General features: G+C 36.4%; 2 protein-coding genes across 4 annotated transcripts in view; one reads left to right on the forward strand and one right to left on the reverse strand.

Annotated features, from left to right (window-relative positions):
• Positions 1–2: 2 nt before the first annotated feature.
• Positions 3–17,019, reverse strand: part of LOC134845124 (AP-2 complex subunit alpha-2-like) — a 606,200-nt gene continuing 589,183 nt past the window's right edge. For 2 of the 3 annotated variants that reach the window (XM_063861988.1, XM_063861989.1), the window contains exons 6-17: positions 10,136–10,306; positions 9,296–9,691; positions 8,309–8,728; positions 8,053–8,154; positions 7,418–7,890; positions 6,959–7,041; positions 6,810–6,830; positions 5,974–6,077; positions 3,247–3,359; positions 2,257–2,452; positions 1,872–2,006; positions 3–1,617 (exon numbers count right to left, since the gene is read on the reverse strand). In XM_063861988.1, the coding sequence (XP_063718058.1) occupies positions 1,540–1,617; positions 1,872–2,006; positions 2,257–2,452; positions 3,247–3,359; positions 5,974–6,077; positions 6,810–6,830; positions 6,959–7,041; positions 7,418–7,890; positions 8,053–8,154; positions 8,309–8,728; positions 9,296–9,691; positions 10,136–10,306 (2,292 nt within the window). In that variant the 3' untranslated portion in view covers positions 3–1,539. The remainder of the gene's footprint in view (positions 1,618–1,871; positions 2,007–2,256; positions 2,453–3,246; positions 3,360–5,973; positions 6,078–6,809; positions 6,831–6,958; positions 7,042–7,417; positions 7,891–8,052; positions 8,155–8,308; positions 8,729–9,295; positions 9,692–10,135; positions 10,307–17,019) is intronic. The other variant, XM_063861990.1, reaches the window with a different exon arrangement.
• LOC134845125 (histone H2A.Z) overlaps positions 4,869–17,019 on the forward strand; it is a 113,281-nt gene continuing 101,130 nt past the window's right edge. Inside the window, exon 1 of the mRNA XM_063861992.1 lies at positions 4,869–4,876. The gene's annotated coding sequence lies outside the window, so the exon portion shown is untranslated. The remainder of the gene's footprint in view (positions 4,877–17,019) is intronic.

Consider the following 17,019-nt stretch of genomic DNA (forward strand, 5'->3'; position numbering starts at 1 on the left):
GACGAGAGTAGAAAATTTCAATTCATAATTTATTTAAGTCTAAACAAATATTCAAATGGAGAAGAACAATTTTGATTTATACAATACAATCTATAGGATGCAAAATTACGTCTCATGGTATACTTAATACACGTTATTGGTCAACTTTCATTCACTTATTTCTGGACATCGAGACCCTATCCACTTTTACCAGGGCAAGTCAAATTACGTTTGGGGTGACAATGGCTTCAATAAGCTCCACCTTTCAACACATCTTTTTTTCACGACTTCACGCATGATAGATCATAAAAAGTAATCTTGAGTCTTATTCCAAAAACTGTCAGATCAAGCTAATTTTTCTAAGATATTGCCAGTATCTAGAAATTGAAAAATGGATTTTTTTTGCGATATACCGAATCATAACTGTAGCACAATCAGGCATATATATCTGGGTTTATAATGGCATTTGAGCAAAACTGCATCAACCTGGGTATGTTCCCGAAAGAGTCGGAACAGATCAAAATAAATATTGTAACAATCAGTCTCAAAAGGCTACAAAGAATAGATTAACATTTTAATTTATAGATAAACAATACTGGCAACAAACTACCTCTGCAGTGAAAATATATAAATATTGCTTCGATTTGTTTTCCGTGTTTGCAACAATTGGTAAATCATCGTAACATACAATTGCGCCATTAAATTGTGGATTTTGATTTTTGTGATAATTTTGGGATAACAATTAGCTCAGCTATAATGAATTGAATAAATAAACACAAAAATTCATTCAAATGTGCATGGTACATTGCATATATAGCGTACGCGTAGTATGACACGGTCTTAGCAAAAAGCAAAAAATGGATTCGATTGAACCATTTCACACTCAAATAAGAATCATAGTTCAGAAAAAATCAATGCTTTTTCTATCAAGTATTTTTGGGCTTCACGTTTAATCGAGATAATTGAAATTAATGTCAAATCTGCAATTCAATATATGAGGCGTAGATCAAGGTAATTCAAAAAAAATTCAGCAGCCAGCTCTCTTTTTACCAGTCGAAATTTGAATAGCCATGCCGCAACAACTGATTGGTTATTGAAGCCGAGTCCGTTTTTTGACGCTAAATTCTATCGTATGATCAGAAACCGTATTTGATTGTAAAAGGCAGATATACGTCTTGAACTTACCAATAATTACGAAGATCGAAACCATTTCTGGAACGAAATAAAAAATCAAAATCTATGAGTATATTTTTGCTCACACTAGAATTTATTGAGCCTTGATTGAGATGAAGCACTACAAGAACAGATTATTAAATTTAACTGTCATAACCGCAATTAAAGTAAGCATCTTGAATTGAAAGCCTGCGACCTATAAAAAGCAAGTAGCAACAAAAACTGCCGTCAAACTTTTGAAAATGTCTGACTTCAGAAGTACATAGGCTCGCTTGCGTAAAACAGACTAGTTGGAAATAGGACCGAGGAGAGTTAATTATGACGTCATAATTTTGCCATTGGCTATCTCGTGAAATAATTCGCAGAGGGATTGAAAAGAAGAGGGTTTCAAAAGTGTGGCTCAAGTAGTTCACAGACAGCCTGTGCAGCTGAAGATTTGAGTGATCTGACTGTTAATCTGTACATCTGAAATCAGAGAGAAATCATTCGCCTAAGGATTCAGGATTCACGTGTTCAGTATAAAAAATAAACAATATAAACTTAACATTTAAAAAAAACACTGTTGATGGCTGGGAAAGATTGATTCATTTGATTGATCAGGTGTTTTTTAATTTTCTGGATTCTAAGTTTTACGACTTCAACTTCAATACTTTTGACCTCCGTGATCAATAATTTTACGACTACACCGATTTGGATGAAAACAGCGGTTAATTCAATACCTGTGACTGTAGGTTCGGCTCTAGCCTCAGCAGGACTCCGACGTTAGCACTGGTGGTGTATAATACGCCCGCGCATACATAGTTGGCCGGGTTGGGATCTATGTTGAGCAGCAGACCCATGCCAAAGCCTTGCAGCTGCAACCAAAGCACACTTTTTGATTTAAGTTTACAATTAACCAACAACAACCTTAAGTCAGTTTGAGGTTGCGATATTTCTAGTATTCATAGAGACAGGGTTTTAACTTCAAGCTCAACTTAACAAACGAAGAATTTCTGTCTCATTGTTAATGGTAAAATATACAAGCAAAATTCATAAAGTGATGCGCTAGAAACAATGAAAGGACAACTAATGATCCCTTTGGGTTGCAAGTGGCCAAGTACTAACTTTGCTATGGTCAGTTACGGTGTTAATGGGTGGAAATTTGGCAGCGAATATCTTCTGGCACTCCTGCGAAGGCTGGCTGAGGAACTTCCACTTGGTGAAGAAGTCGCCAGAGTTGAACACGACCGGCTGGAAAAACTTGCTCACAGGCAGGGGCAGGTACACTGACAGGTTTGTAGGAAGACCACTGCCTCCATTTCTGAAACAGCAACAAAAAACAATTCCAGAGCTGCTAGGAACAGAAAAGAAACCATAACAGACAGAACTTGTTGTGTCATCAAAATATTTTTTGAGGCTAATCTTCTGGAAGGTTTGGCTCTTTTCCCGTTTCTCATCCCATAAAATTCCGAAATGTTTTAGAAATTTGTTCACGCTGACATTTTTTATTGCAGTTTAGAAAGTCAAAAACGTTTTAAAACATAGCCAATCGAAGATTGGAAAAGAGTAATGAAAGCAATTAAACATAAAAAACCCTGACTTTCTTGAAAAATCTCAATTTTCGAAATTCAAAGAAAAAAATAGATGCCCTTTAAGCTCTTTAAATTAATAGAACAATTTATGATTGGCGATTTTTTTATAACATGAATCCAACTCGAGAAAACTTGATCAATAGGTAAAATTTTTATTCCGCTGGGAAATCTTAAAAATAAATTCCACTTTCAAAACTAGAAATCATTCTCGTTTTTTTTCCGCGCCATTTCCACGTTCGTATTTGGAGAGTGCTATTTACGTCACATTTGAACTCAAAAAGTGCAAATATACCTAGAAGCATCAATATTTTAAGACTTTTTTTCGAAAAAAAAAACAAAAAAAATCAACAAGACCTATGTAAGAGTCTTCAATACGTTCATTGCTCTTATTAATTTGTCTTAAATTGAATTTCAGAATATGATCGAAGGGAGAAAACTGGAAAAGAGCCGAAGATCTGCATCTGAAGATGACCTCAAACAAACAAAAATCGAAGCAGCTAGTAGACGTAGATGGTGTTATTACGTGAAGCAGACATTGAGGATTGGCTTCGTCATGTAGTCTGCTTTGCATGTCACTTCCACCATCTGCTTCGCTTGTGCTCCAGGGGCGAGGGAAGGAGGCGTGATCGGAATCATCTATACACCAGCCAGAGTCAATTAGTAAAATGATAATAAAAATTAGAAAACATTAAAGAGTAAAACAAACAAAATTTTTCGACATTGTTGCCGGTTACAAAGGAGTAACCAGAAAATGTGGTAACCAAACAGGCCAGTAAGCAAACACGTTTTTCAATTTCCATTAAACAGGCGTAAAGCAAAAAAGATGCTGTTATTACGTTTTAAAACAGCATAAAACTTTCTCTAAAATCAAACCAACTTGAATGACTTCGGTATAAAATATTTGTAAGTTTACCCAACTTCAAAATTAAGAGTTCAAAAACATAGCAAACAGAAAGTTAATTAAGAGTCAATGAACGCAATTACACTGAAAAAAACGGACATACGTTTTGAAAAAATCTCAACTTTCGAATTTCAAGGAAAAAAGTAGATGGCCTGAAACAACCTTAAAGTAGATGGCCTTAAGGTAGATGGCCAAAGTAGATGTCCCTATTTTGATTAAATTAACTAATTTTAGAAAACTGGATCAATAAGTAAAATTTTTATTTCGCTGGGAAATTCGATAATTACATTCCACTTTCGAAACTAGGAGTCAATTACGTTTTTCGTAACCGTTATACTTTCGCTGTGCGATAGCGGAGTTTACCTTCCTTTTAAAAAAGGAACGAACTGAACTTACAAACAAATGAAAAGTCAAACCGCGAAAACTTATTTTTGAGCTTGAACAAACTTAAAAATTTTTCCTGAAAAAAAAAACGCAAAAAAACGCTACCTATATAAGAGTCTAAACTATGTTTACCGCCTTTTTTGAAAATACTTAGTATCCTTTTTCAATCAATCCGTTTTGTCTGTTTACTGACGAGTATGAAGGGCTGTATTTCATCGATGCCACAGAACAATAAAGCTTCAAACATCAAAAGCAACTAACAATTGCCACTTTTTGATAAGTTTCACCAAATTTGAGAATAATGGATCATTAGGTAATTTATTATTCCGCTAGAAAATCTAAAAATTATAATCCACTTTCGAAACTATTGTTGATCACGTTTTTTGTGAACTTAACACTTTTAGTATGCGATAGTGGAGGTTGCCTTCATTTGAACTTGAAAAGAAACAAAAAGTTTAAAAAATTTAATTTGAGCACAAATAGATTTCTTGACTGTTTCCTAAAAAAAACATCACGGCGTATATAAGAGTCTTCACTACGTTCATTGACTCTTAATAAGTCGAAAAATTAAATTTATGGATAATCAGTCACAGCACGTTATGATCCGGGCAAACAAGTTCATCGCTATTTTCCGCATAATGGAAAAACTCAAAAAGAAAGTTTTCCTCTAACTGGTAATCTAATTAATGATTGAGTATTCAAAGATCGCTCGAGTGTTTGTTTCTTCTGCAAAAAAAAGTATCAATAATATAAGTTTTCGCAAGCGAAAAGATCGCTTCAATGTGGTATCTTTCTACAATATCAGTTTTTGAATTGCATGTATACAAGTTACCATAGTTTGTACTGCGTTTAAACAAACTTATTAAATCACTTATTTTCATTTAATAATTTATTTTCAATTGATTATATACTTATTTTCACCTGGTATACAGTGCTGATTTAAATTATCCGGACAAAACGAACAAAACTTGAATTTTCAAACGCGTTTTTCTCAAATTGGGTTAAGATTAGACAAAAAGTGAAGAGAACAAAAGTTGCTTAGAATTTCATCAAAATTAATATGATGCAATTTTTTCTGCGAAATTCTCAACCAAAATTTTACCCCAAAAATGGGTCATTTTGGCTTTTTTAAATTAATCAAGAATTACACTGAAACTACTTTGTTAATTGATGAGAAAATTATATCACAAGAATCCTCCTACATAGCCCAACAAAGTTTAGGAAGGGTTAATTCTTCAAAAATTTGCCCAAATTGTTTAAAATTTGTTTTAAAACAGATATTCTGGGTTTTATATAGTAAAAATCACATTTATTGACTGGTTTTTGGAGATTTAACCCTTCTTAAACTTTGTTGGGCTATGTAGGAGGCTTCTTGTGATATAATTTTCTCATCAATTAACAAAGTAGTTTCAGTGTAATTCTTGATTAATTGAAAAAAGCCAAAATGACCCATTTTTGGGGTAAAATTTTGGTTGAGAATTTCGAAGAAAAAAATGCACCATATTAATTTTGATGAAATTCTAAGCAACTTTTGTTCTCTTCACTTTTTGTCTAATCTTGACCCAATTTGAGAAAAACGCGTTTTAATTTTCAAGTTTAGCTCGTTTTGTCCGATTAATTTAAATCAGCACTGTATAATAGGATGCCGCAACACAATTTTTTCTCTCTGATGAGTGAAATTCTTAAGATGCAATTATGAGTGGAAAATCAGAAACACGTCTCTTGAGGTCGAACTCAAAAAACGTTTAAAGTATTTTTTACATTAAAAGTTTGAAAGATTGGGAGAGAAACAACAGAAAAATATTGTTTTTCTTTGTTCGTTTTTTACCTATTTTTGTTGGCGAAGTCTTCCATCATATTCTCATTATATAATTGTTGTCAGTATATAAAATTTTAAATTATATATTTTTCAACATATAGACAAAATCAAGTCTTACAAGACCATTTGAAAGAAAGAGCACTTACGTTTACAGATAAGAAGTCGGAGAGGTTTTCGGGCAACTTAACGGAGATGCTGAAGTCGTTGAGAGGAGAAGCTGCACTGTTCGAGAACAGAAGCGTCAGTTGTGCTGAAAGCAACAAAATGGAATGGTGTCAAGTTATTTTTCGCCCAATTTAACAAGGAAAAACTTCCATAATTATTAATTATTCTCTCGAGGACTGGTTAAGAAGCGCAAATAATTGTTAATTGAGTAGAAAGGACATGCAGCTGGCATTTTACCTATAATTTAAATTCTCTTTTAAATAATACACGACAAAAAAAAACATTTCAGCTACTGTTTTGATTCAGCTCGAGTATTTTTCTACCAAACTCAGCCTTTTTTGACGCCATTCCAGAACTATTCGTGTTTGAATTTTTATTTATGGATGAATAAACGAAAATAATAATGAAATCAAGAAGCACTTTATTCTTAAATATTCGTATCTCAAATTTAAAGAAGCGAAGGTTGTTTAAAAAAGCGCGAACATTTAAAACAGCAATTTTTGAGATTCTTTAAAATTTAAATGATAATGTTGAAATTTTTTATTTAAATAATACTGGTTTTTTTTTCTCGGATAGAAGCGGCTAAATCTTATACAAACCTCACTCAATTTCTGAAATCTTGCCAAGCAAATCCGATTCGCCCAAGTATTACTTTTAGCAAAAAGATGATTTAGAAAAAATCTGAAAAAATATGTTCATGTTTCGCACAAATTCAGCATCACAGATGATAGAGAAGATCCCGAAGATAAATTAATTTTTAGTAATTTGCAAATGGAACGCAAGCAGTTGAGTAACATCATCATGGCAAGCCACTTACCTTGGTAAGGAGGTTTAATAGCTGAAAAGGACTCACCAAAATGATCAAATGAGCTAACACACCACAGAATCAATGAGTCAACTAGCCCATAATAAATGACTTTTTCTAATTTAACTGGTTCACTTACAATCAAGATAAGTGAGACTTACCAGTTGATTGACGGGGTTCAATTTGCGCGCTAATATGGATCTGATCATCTTCATGTAACACGCCTGAGTCGGAAAGCACGAATCTAAACCAACTGAATTGATAATTTGCCAAGTCAATCGAAAGATTAGAGGTTCGAGACCATCCGTGATCTGTGCTCGTTTCTTCTGGGTGAGGCAGCATTTGCCAACCCAGGAAACACCAAAAAAATTGATGGACATTTTGACCAGGGGGTATAACAGCAGCTCTCCCCGTAAACAACTGAACAGCTCTTATGTTAATCGTTTCCTTAAGTTATGAGAAGTTAAAATTTTCAAATATTTCTCTCATTAGCACTGATTTCTTAGCTGCTTGACTTCGATTATGCTTATGCAAAAATGTTTATGATTTTAGAATTTGTAAAACATATGTATAATGAAATTTGAGTTAGTTCTAAACTTCCAATTTTTGCTATTCCAAACCTCTTGAAAGCCTCTTCAGCATTTGGATGAACTCCTCCGGGCAAAGAGCTGAGTGAACCATTCGTCAGAGATCCATTAGTAGTCGGACCAGGTCCAAAAATATCCAGAAGAGGGTCCAGATTACTGCCTAGATCTCCAACTGCATTCGACTGGGCATAAGGGTTGGTACTCGAAACTGGTGTCGAGAAATCTAGTTGGGAGTCCCCAAGTTGCAACAAGTCCTCAGAGACTGACGGCGGAATGTTTGGAACTGGTGAGGACTTTCCGGATACGTTCGCTGGAGCCTCGCCGTTTGTTCTGACGTCATCAGTTGATCTGACCTTGGCGGCTGGCATCTGCTTTGAAGTTCCAGTTTCACCCTCCTCTTCTTCGTTCTGAGCGCCAATTGCGTTTGTTCTACTGTACTGCTTCAATTTAGCCAGAAGGCTCGACTCTTTTTCGGGGAAAGCAGGCATCTCGTCCAATACAGTATTCTGTAAATTTGATTCATTTAATTTAACCACAACATATCAAATTGACACACAACCAGAAAGTATTTTTTAATATGGCGCCAGCCTTTCACAGCTAAGCCTTTGAAAAAAAACGGGAAAAAATTAACTTAAGTTCTAAACCAACCAGAGTTGAAACGTACTAACCAGGACATCCGTGTTGTTCATAGTAATCAGTCTGTGGTATTCCGATGCCCTCTGCTGAAGTTCTACGTCGCTGCTCTTAATATTGGAATCATTCAGAAGAACCTGCAACAACGGTTTCAAATAAATAATGAAGCACTCCAAGCGTTTTCAGATTTTCAACTAAATGTAAGCTCACAGACAATACTTTGATTACATACACCAAGAAAGACACGATGATTTAATATTGCTTTCCATCGGCAGATTAGAAAAAACTTACATCTTTGATAGCATCTTTGACGCCTGCGTACTCCTCAAACACATTTGCAAACTTGACGTATGTGTTGAGCAGCATTATTCTCGTCGACACAGAGCACAGAGGAAACTTGGAATGTAAGAGCTGAAACTGCGTGAGAGGTGTGGAGCTCGGATCCTTGGCTATCAAGTGTCCGAACTCACCTAGAATATACCCTCCCACTTTGACCATGTTCTCGTGACATGCATTGGCTTGTAGTGCCTCGAACACTGTCTTAGCCGCGTAATGTCTGACAGTGTCGACATTGGTGACTATTTGTATGACTCGGTGCCACACTTCCTCCGAGACATAGTCTCCTGCCACTCTGATCAATCGTAGAATCGTATCCACATACCACGTGTAGTCCTTCGCCCATTTCTCGCTCAAGATCGCCACTTTCAGTACCTGTAATGCAATGCCTCAATTTATGACTAGTTCCCTATTACAAGTAACTACTCGATTACAGAACTTTCAGTTATAGTATAAAACTGTTTTAAAAGTAGGCAAATAAAAACCGTACCAGATTTTAAAAAAATGGCCTTTCATACTTGCTTTTGCAAGTGAAACCATGAAGATTATAAATGCCTTCTGCAAAATTGATATAAATTTTTGTCCAGAAGATTTTTTAAAATCAATTAGAACGTTGAAATATTGAAAGTCTTCAAAAGTTCCATAAATCGACCACTTTACGCCGTACCCAATAGATTGTTAAATTCCCAGTGTACATATAGGAGTGAATTATACAGAAATAAGCATACGAGAAAGATTGTCAAGTTATACCTAGATACGTTATACCTCACATTGGGATATTTCAACACCTAGACATGGATTCACTACAAAAATTATTTCCGCAGCATGAAGTGCAATTTCTATGGCAATAACAGGAATTCACGAAAAATGCATCAATTTTCTTAAAATAAAAAGTCGAATAAAAAAGATTGTTTTTGCATTTAAAAATCCAAGACGACAAACCAGTTCTTCTCGGATGGAGTAATCTGCCAGTTCTAAATAAGACAGCATCTCAGCTACAATTGTCTTCACATTCTGGTAGTCACACATCGCATACAACAGATCCACCGCTCTCTGTCTCACACTTATGTCCCGCTCACTCTTCAACGAGTTAATAACTGGGTTCAACTGAGCCGGTTCTATGTACTTCCCACACCCAGTGCTAGCCAGATTACACATGCTCTCCAGAGCCAGATATCGCAGATTGGTCTCTTTGTGGGAGAGGAAGAGACAGAGTTGCTGGCAGGCACGAGTGAGAAGTCGCTCGTCGTTCTCCATGTGAATTATGAGGTTGATGGCTTCGAAAAGTACTGCGTTTTTAGCATTGCTATGTTGCACCTTCTTCGATTTGGGTGCTTCCTGAAAAAAAAAATCTTGGGTTATTGAAAAACGTTTAAATGATCCTCCAACATAGATTAATTGTTTTCGCAAGTGAAACTATCAGAACTGATTTAAAAAACGCACACAACTTGTATACTTAATTAGGCGTCCATAATATGAGAGACGAATTTAATATCCTGACGACTTTTTCGTTTCATTCCAGGACATAGAATCACTTATAACTGACTTATATTCCGGTGTGCAAGCACATAGTCAAGGACATAGTCCTGTTAGGAAAACCGATTATTAACTTGATAGTAAACATAATGAGTCTTTTTCATAAACCAAAGATTAACATTGAGAGAAATTGACAGGCCTTTCGGAAACAAGCTAAATGTGATAGCTTATTAACACTCATTTGAAACATCTCTATTGACTCTTTCCTATATCAATCAGTATAATTGCGAGGGGGGGGGGGCTAACGTTGGTTCGGTTGAGGATGTTGTCGAGACAAGTGCTGAGTCTCTGCAGGATGGCCGGATCCTCTGGAGTAGGGTAGAGCTGGAGCAGCCGGAGCAACTTCACCGACAGCCACGGACCAGCTACGAAGTAGTACGTGTAGTCCTGCAAGTCCGTGTAATTGGCCGTCACTATCTGCAGAAACAATCACAACATTTGATTAAAATCCATTTACATTTGACGTGAGGCGAAAAATTGTAGCAGCTGACAATTCATATTAGTAGATTAAGCGACGTGCACTAATTCACGACTACTATGGCACGAAATCAAGTGCAGAGAGTAAGCGGTTGCTACTTGGCATTGATTGGCAACTAACAACCGCTCACTCCTTGAAGGAAATTGTCGCCCAAGAGGGGCGGTAGCCTCTCAACACGAGAATCGGGGGATCGAATCCCACTTCGGTCCCGGTCGGGGGGTCTCCAATGCCCTAAACCTTCTCAAAATGAGAACGGCTGCGTCGACATGGATAAGGTCGAAGCAAATAAAAATTTTTTACCCAACTTAATTTAACAAATGGACGCTTAATCTAGTTAAATTAAACTTATATCCACATTATTTCATTTCTTGATAGCTCCGAAAGGTCTTTCAGATACTTTTGCTCAATTATTGGACAATTGAGCTCAGACACTGATAAAACTTGGGAATGTTTAACTAACCTAAGAAAGTTTTTGTATTTATTTTTCAGAAAGATGTCATAAATCAATAAGTGGTAAAAACAAAACGCCACATCGAGAAAATATTTGGTTTTTATCTTCTTTGAAAGTCGATATTTTATCCGCGCCAAAACGAACTATTAAATGTTAACATTCAAAAATAGCTCTTCAAACGTTGACCCGCAATTTGCATTTTTTTTCATGAACATATTAACAGTGTAACGAATGATTTTACGCGAATGATTACTAAATGGGTTTTTAAAGGCTTAATGCAGCCACCTTTCAATTTTGACGCCAATTGGACAAAATTTAGGAACGCCAGAAACAGCAAACGGGCGATGGCAATCGGCAAAAGAGTCCAAAATAAGCTTTTCAATGGCTTACCATTAAACGCCCTCGGTTATTATTTTCCGTCAATAACATTTTGGTGAATAAACTGTCCTTAAATGTCTGTGTAACATTTTTGTTATCTCGATAATTTAATTTTTTTTTCATGTATACAACTTTTAGGCAAACTGCAAGTAAAATTTCCCTTCAATCGTCAGCGTGAATTTTCAAAAAACCATTTTGAACAAAAGTTCCAACTATTTTCAACATTGGGTGAAAATTTCATTTTCTCTGCACAAATAGTTAATGAGAAACTTAGGTTAAATTTCAGAAATTTCATCTGAAAGAACTTGTAGATAAATTGTTCTTTTCTGAAGGCATACAATTTCTGGAAATGTCAAGCATTTGTTTTTAAATATCAATAAACCAATACAAAATATACCAATATGATTTCAATTTACTCTATCATTGCGGAAGTTTCCTTTTTATCCTGTCAAGTCTGACGTTTTTCCCTCCAAAAGAAGCTTACCTCTAGCAGTAAAGCGTAAAACCAAAAAAAATCTCGTAATTGGAATGACGTTTCTCACTTTCGGTACCGTCCCCAGGCATCTGACTTTTAAGACAACTTTCATATTAATTGTATTTTATATTAATGATGTTATACCAATTATCAGGCTTTTATTCATGCAAAAACTCCCAGTTGATTCGCTTAAACAGCAGAAAGTTTTTTTGACGTATTGCTCAGAATTACGTAATTCTAAATAATTAGTTAACCATGAGGTAGCCTCCAACAAAAAACTTGGAAAAATGAGGGACAAATGTATTTTTTTTTCGGAGTAAAATAGGTCTACAATGAGGCGAGGCGGAGTTTCGCACCACTTTTGATACAACGCAATCGAAGCATTAAAAGCTAGCGAAAAGAAATTGAGACGGTAACCAATACATCAAAGAAAAAAATAGATGCCCTTCAAGCTCTTTGAAGTTCTAGAACAGCTTATGAGTAGCGCTTCTTTGATAACATTAACCAAGCTTGAGAAAACTGGAGAAAACAGGTAAAATTTTCAATCAACTGGAAATCTACAAATTAAATTCCACTTTCAAAACTAGAAATCGTTCACGTTTTTTCGCGCCATTTCCACGTTCGTATTTGGAGAGTGCTATTTACGTAACTTTCAGCAGATGAATTTCAATTGAAATCAAAAAAATCATTTTACCTAAAGGTATTCATAAATGCATTAATAAGTATGAATGCATGACAAAAAAATAACAAAAAAATCAACAAGACCTATATAAGTCTTCACTACGTTCATAAAATAAAAATCAATTACAGAAAAAAAAACAGTCGAGAAACACAAGCACTAGCATAAATAAGCTTTATTACTTTCGTAAAGATTAATACACTATTGAAGATTAATACGCAATAACACACTACTTAAGCCGAGGCGAAGTTGCACTTCGCATACAAGCAAAATATGATCGATAACGCTATTGGGACAAACTGAATGAGAAAACTTTGGGTCTACAAAATTTATTAAGTGAGGCACGCCAATTATGAGTCTATATAATTGCTAAGGGACGCAAGCCAATTATGACGCATTAGCAGTACCAGTCAAATTGAAAAAAAATTTACCAACTAACATGCTTCAAGTTATAGAGCGGACGCGTTTTAATTAGAACACAAAAAATTTTATTAAAAACATATGACCCTGCCCAATTTCGAACCCTCTCATTTTGTTGCGGTTCTCCTTCCCTACTTCTACGCTACAGATCCACTAAGCCGACAATACTTGAATAGAGCCAAAAACAAAAAAGCGCCTAAATATTTTTGTCATAAAAAAACTTTGACCGATTAAGTTTAAAATTTAAAAATTGAATTTTTACACAACAATCAACCTGAATAATCTTCGCAAAATATTAATCTATGTTTGCCTTTTAACCGAAAAGAAATAGTCTTAGCCATAAAACATGTCAAAACCATTCTAATCGAAAAAAAACACAAAAAACAACAACAATCGAGTTGGTAAATTGACGAAATAACAGGATGACTGACAGATATAGTAACAATTGTTCAAATCAGAAAAAAAACATGCTTCAAAAATTAAGCCAAGATATAACCAGCCAAAAGAAAATGATAATTCGGTTTTTTTTTGAAAAAAAATCTATTTTCCTCAATACCAAGTGGGAAGAAGCCTGGAAGTTTTTAAGGTTCAACAATCGAGCGAATTCTAAATTTCTTACAGATTTGCAAAGAAAAAATGTCGACGAGAAAAGTATAGCGGATTCAAGACACTTGCTCTCGCTAGAGTAACTATAGCCAGTCCTGCCTCATTACAGTTTAAAACACGTTTCCAGACTCATTTTTTTGCGGTATTCTTCTCTGAAACCATGCATTTATGTACTTCGAGAGTCCAGAAAATTGTTTTTTTAAATGATATTTAACTATTGATGACAACCCTTTTCTTGGCAGTCCAGGTTGATGGTTTCTTGCTTGCAGCATGGTATTGCTGGTTTTTTGAGCAGAGAGTTCTGAGAAAAGGTGTTGATGCAGAATTTTAATGCACGTTGTTTTTGTGCGCCCATGCAATAACCAAAGTAATCTAACTTTTAGCACTTTATTTGGATACTTTACCATGTACATAATTTAAGCTTGATTTGTAGCTATTCTAAGTTTACTTCCTTCAGTTTGTTGCGAATAGAGCTATCAACATCCATTTCCTGTGCTTGCTTTAGTCTGATTCTTCCTTACAGATTAAAATGAAAGTCAGGAAATGACCACAAGTCAATTTTTAGACACAGATATGCAGCGGATACATCACAAGCATAGCACGTCAAGCAAGCCGGCAGAGAAGTTAGACAAAGCCACTAACTCGAACAAAAAGGTCCGGAAAAAGCATCGAAAAATAGGTGTAACCAAAACTTCATACGTTTTTCTAGAATGAAATTCATTTTTAGGAAATTAAGTCGAGAAATACAATTGCTAGTAGTAAAAACAGTATTGAAACAAATTTTCTGAATCAATGACTAAGGCGACAAAGATTGAGTATATCTGTCATAAAAAAACTTTTGAGCGACAAAGAATGTCGGAAACAATTTGTTGAATCTGTCTGGTCTCGTCTAAAGCTTCCGACTCCAAAGGCTGCTACCGATATACGTAGACTATCAAAGAACCACAAATAGAGACCTGAAACAATTTACAAAGCTTTATTAAAAGTAGGCAAGACGACTAACGCCCTGAAGGCTCTCGAAATTTATCTGAGAGCAAAGCACAATTCAAAACATACTGTCTACTATGCCAAGTCTGCTGCTGAGAAGGAACAGGCCCCAAGTGTCTCAGAATCGCGATTGTGTCTTTCGGATCGCAAATCAGACGAATTGTTCAAATCAGGACATATCGGGGGAGAATTGTGTGCGCAAGGTTGCCAGTGAGCTAGCTACCGCCAACGATAAAATGAGCGCGTGGGTTGAACACTTTGACAGACTTCTCAATGTAGAATTTGATGGGCCAAGTGAAACGTTCCCGAAGACTGCGTCGGTTGCTGGACAGCCGCCTGAAGTTTCGACAGAAATGATATACAGGGCCCCCAGGCATTGTTGTTGAGATATTGAAAGCAGCCGGTGATGTTGGTCTCGAACTGACGAGGCAGCTAACTGAGGCCATATTCAAAAATGGTGTAATTCCTGAAGACTCTTCAGAACCTCTACATGGGCAAGAAAGGAGTTCTAAGCCGTGGAAATTATCGAAGATTGAAACTCACTGGCCAATTGATGGAACTGGTGGAACGAGTGCACGAGCACATCATCTGTACGATGATGCAAATAGACCAGATGCAGTTTGGCTTTGTACTTGGCATAGGTATTACTGACGCCATATTCAGAATTCGGCCCTACAAGAAAAACTCATTGCTGCTCAAAGACCTCTCTACTGAGCTTTCGTGAACCTGGATAAAGCTTGCGACCATGTTGAAGTCTGTCTCGAAGTCAGTTCGTCCAGGGTTTGTACTGTGATGCCCGGAGCTGTGTTCGGGTGAATGGTCAGTACAGTGAAAAATTCAAATTTGATATTAATGTACACCAGAGCTCTGTTTTTAGTCCACTTCTCTTCATCCTTCGCCTGGAGGCCATCTCACAGCAATTGAATCAACGTAAAAACGTGCCTTAAGAGCTCCTCTATGCGGATGACTTATAACTAATGCCAGATACTCTTGCTAGACTCAGGATTCCGGGAATTAAACTTGTACTTTCTGGCGTAAAGGTGTCGGAAGCAACACGATTGCTTGCCTTCCTTGCAAGTTGTGGGTTCACAAGAAATGTTGAATATCAATCCGGCTGATAGCCAACTCAAAACATGTTTGCTCCATATACACATGATTGTCGCGACCTATCGATGGGCGCCCTTCGAATCTGATCCGGCCTTACGATTAATGATAAGGCCAACCTTCTGCTACCTGGGTGGCAAGCTAAGTGCTGGCGGGAGCTGTGATAGTGCAATCGCAGACCGATGTTATTCGGCCTGGTGTAGGTTCAGAAAATTTCTCCTTGTACTAACTTCGAGGAACATCTCAGTTAGAAAACGTGGAAAAGTGTACTCTTCTTGAGGTCGATCAACGAGGCTGCACGGAAGTGCAACTTGCAGTCCCAGTGTATCAGATCTGCAACAACTGCGACGAAATGACCATGCAATGATCCGTTGGATCTGTGGTGTTAATTGACCCAGCTGCACTTTTTGATGAACTCAGATTGTGTTGCGAAAATTAATATCAAGCAGCCTTGCCTTTTCCACATTGACCCGCAAGATCGTTCATCATGGAGAGCAGCAGTTTGACGAGGCCTGGTGCCGCCAAGCGCTTCTGATAGCACAGAACGATTATTGATTACGGTTGTTTTGAATCGGATATGATGTTGATGATGACGAAAATTGGATGCGAATGAGCCGATATAAGATAATCTAAAATCTGTATAGCCATTTGATTTATTCAGCAAAAACACACAAAAGTAACAGGAATTCTAAAAAGTTGGAGTGAGTTTAGAACCACTGCAAACACAAAACTCGAAATAAAAATTAAAAAGCAGACAAGCTCAAAAAAATCATTGAAGTCTTTTTTTTTGGAGTTTCATACATGTGCTAGAATAAATTTCAAAGGTAATCGCGAGCAAGGGTTTTTATAGATACTTGCGCTTACTGGAAAAAACATCTTGGATACAAAAAATATGCAAAAAAACTACTGTGGCAAGACTGCGATATACTTTTTCCTAACCTATAATTTATATAGCCAATAAATAAAAAGAGCTTGAAAAGATTTATTGAAGTCGAGGAAAAGGAAATAACAGAGGTTTTGAGAAAATATGAAGACGGAAAATTTTGAAATTTCTTGGAGAATTGGAAAACTCAAGTCATTCTTCTTGTTGTTAGCATGCTCAAAAGAATGTAGTCAGAATTTTTGTTGCTGTAAGTATTCGCCCGACATGTTCAAACTGAGGCCTATAAACTTTTTAACTTCGATCAGCCGAAACCAAAGTCTGAAGAGGAGGTTAGAAAAACATGTGTTTCTGGAACAGTTAGAAGTTGTGAAGTGGTGAGCTGGATGAAGTATGGTGAGGTCAGTTTGGAGGGAGGTTTGGGTATATTCTGTTTAAGCAGGAAATTATGAGTAGGACTTTAAATGCGAAAGGGATCTTCTGGTGCCGCGGGTGAGGAATTTCTCAGCAGGGAGTTTGAGTGGAAAAATTTTCGGAGCAGGTGCATCTGCAACAACCTGCTCAAGACTTCTACTATGCAGTTAATTTAAAATAGATTATTTTTTGGGAGGCTAAGGAAATGAGTTCGTTAAAATCGTTCAAGGTGGTTAAAGATGCCTTTGCACTGTCTTG

This window comes from Symsagittifera roscoffensis, chromosome 4, assembly GCF_963678635.1.
Source record: "Symsagittifera roscoffensis chromosome 4, txSymRosc1.1, whole genome shotgun sequence".
Lineage (NCBI taxonomy): Eukaryota > Metazoa > Xenacoelomorpha > Acoela > Convolutidae > Symsagittifera > Symsagittifera roscoffensis.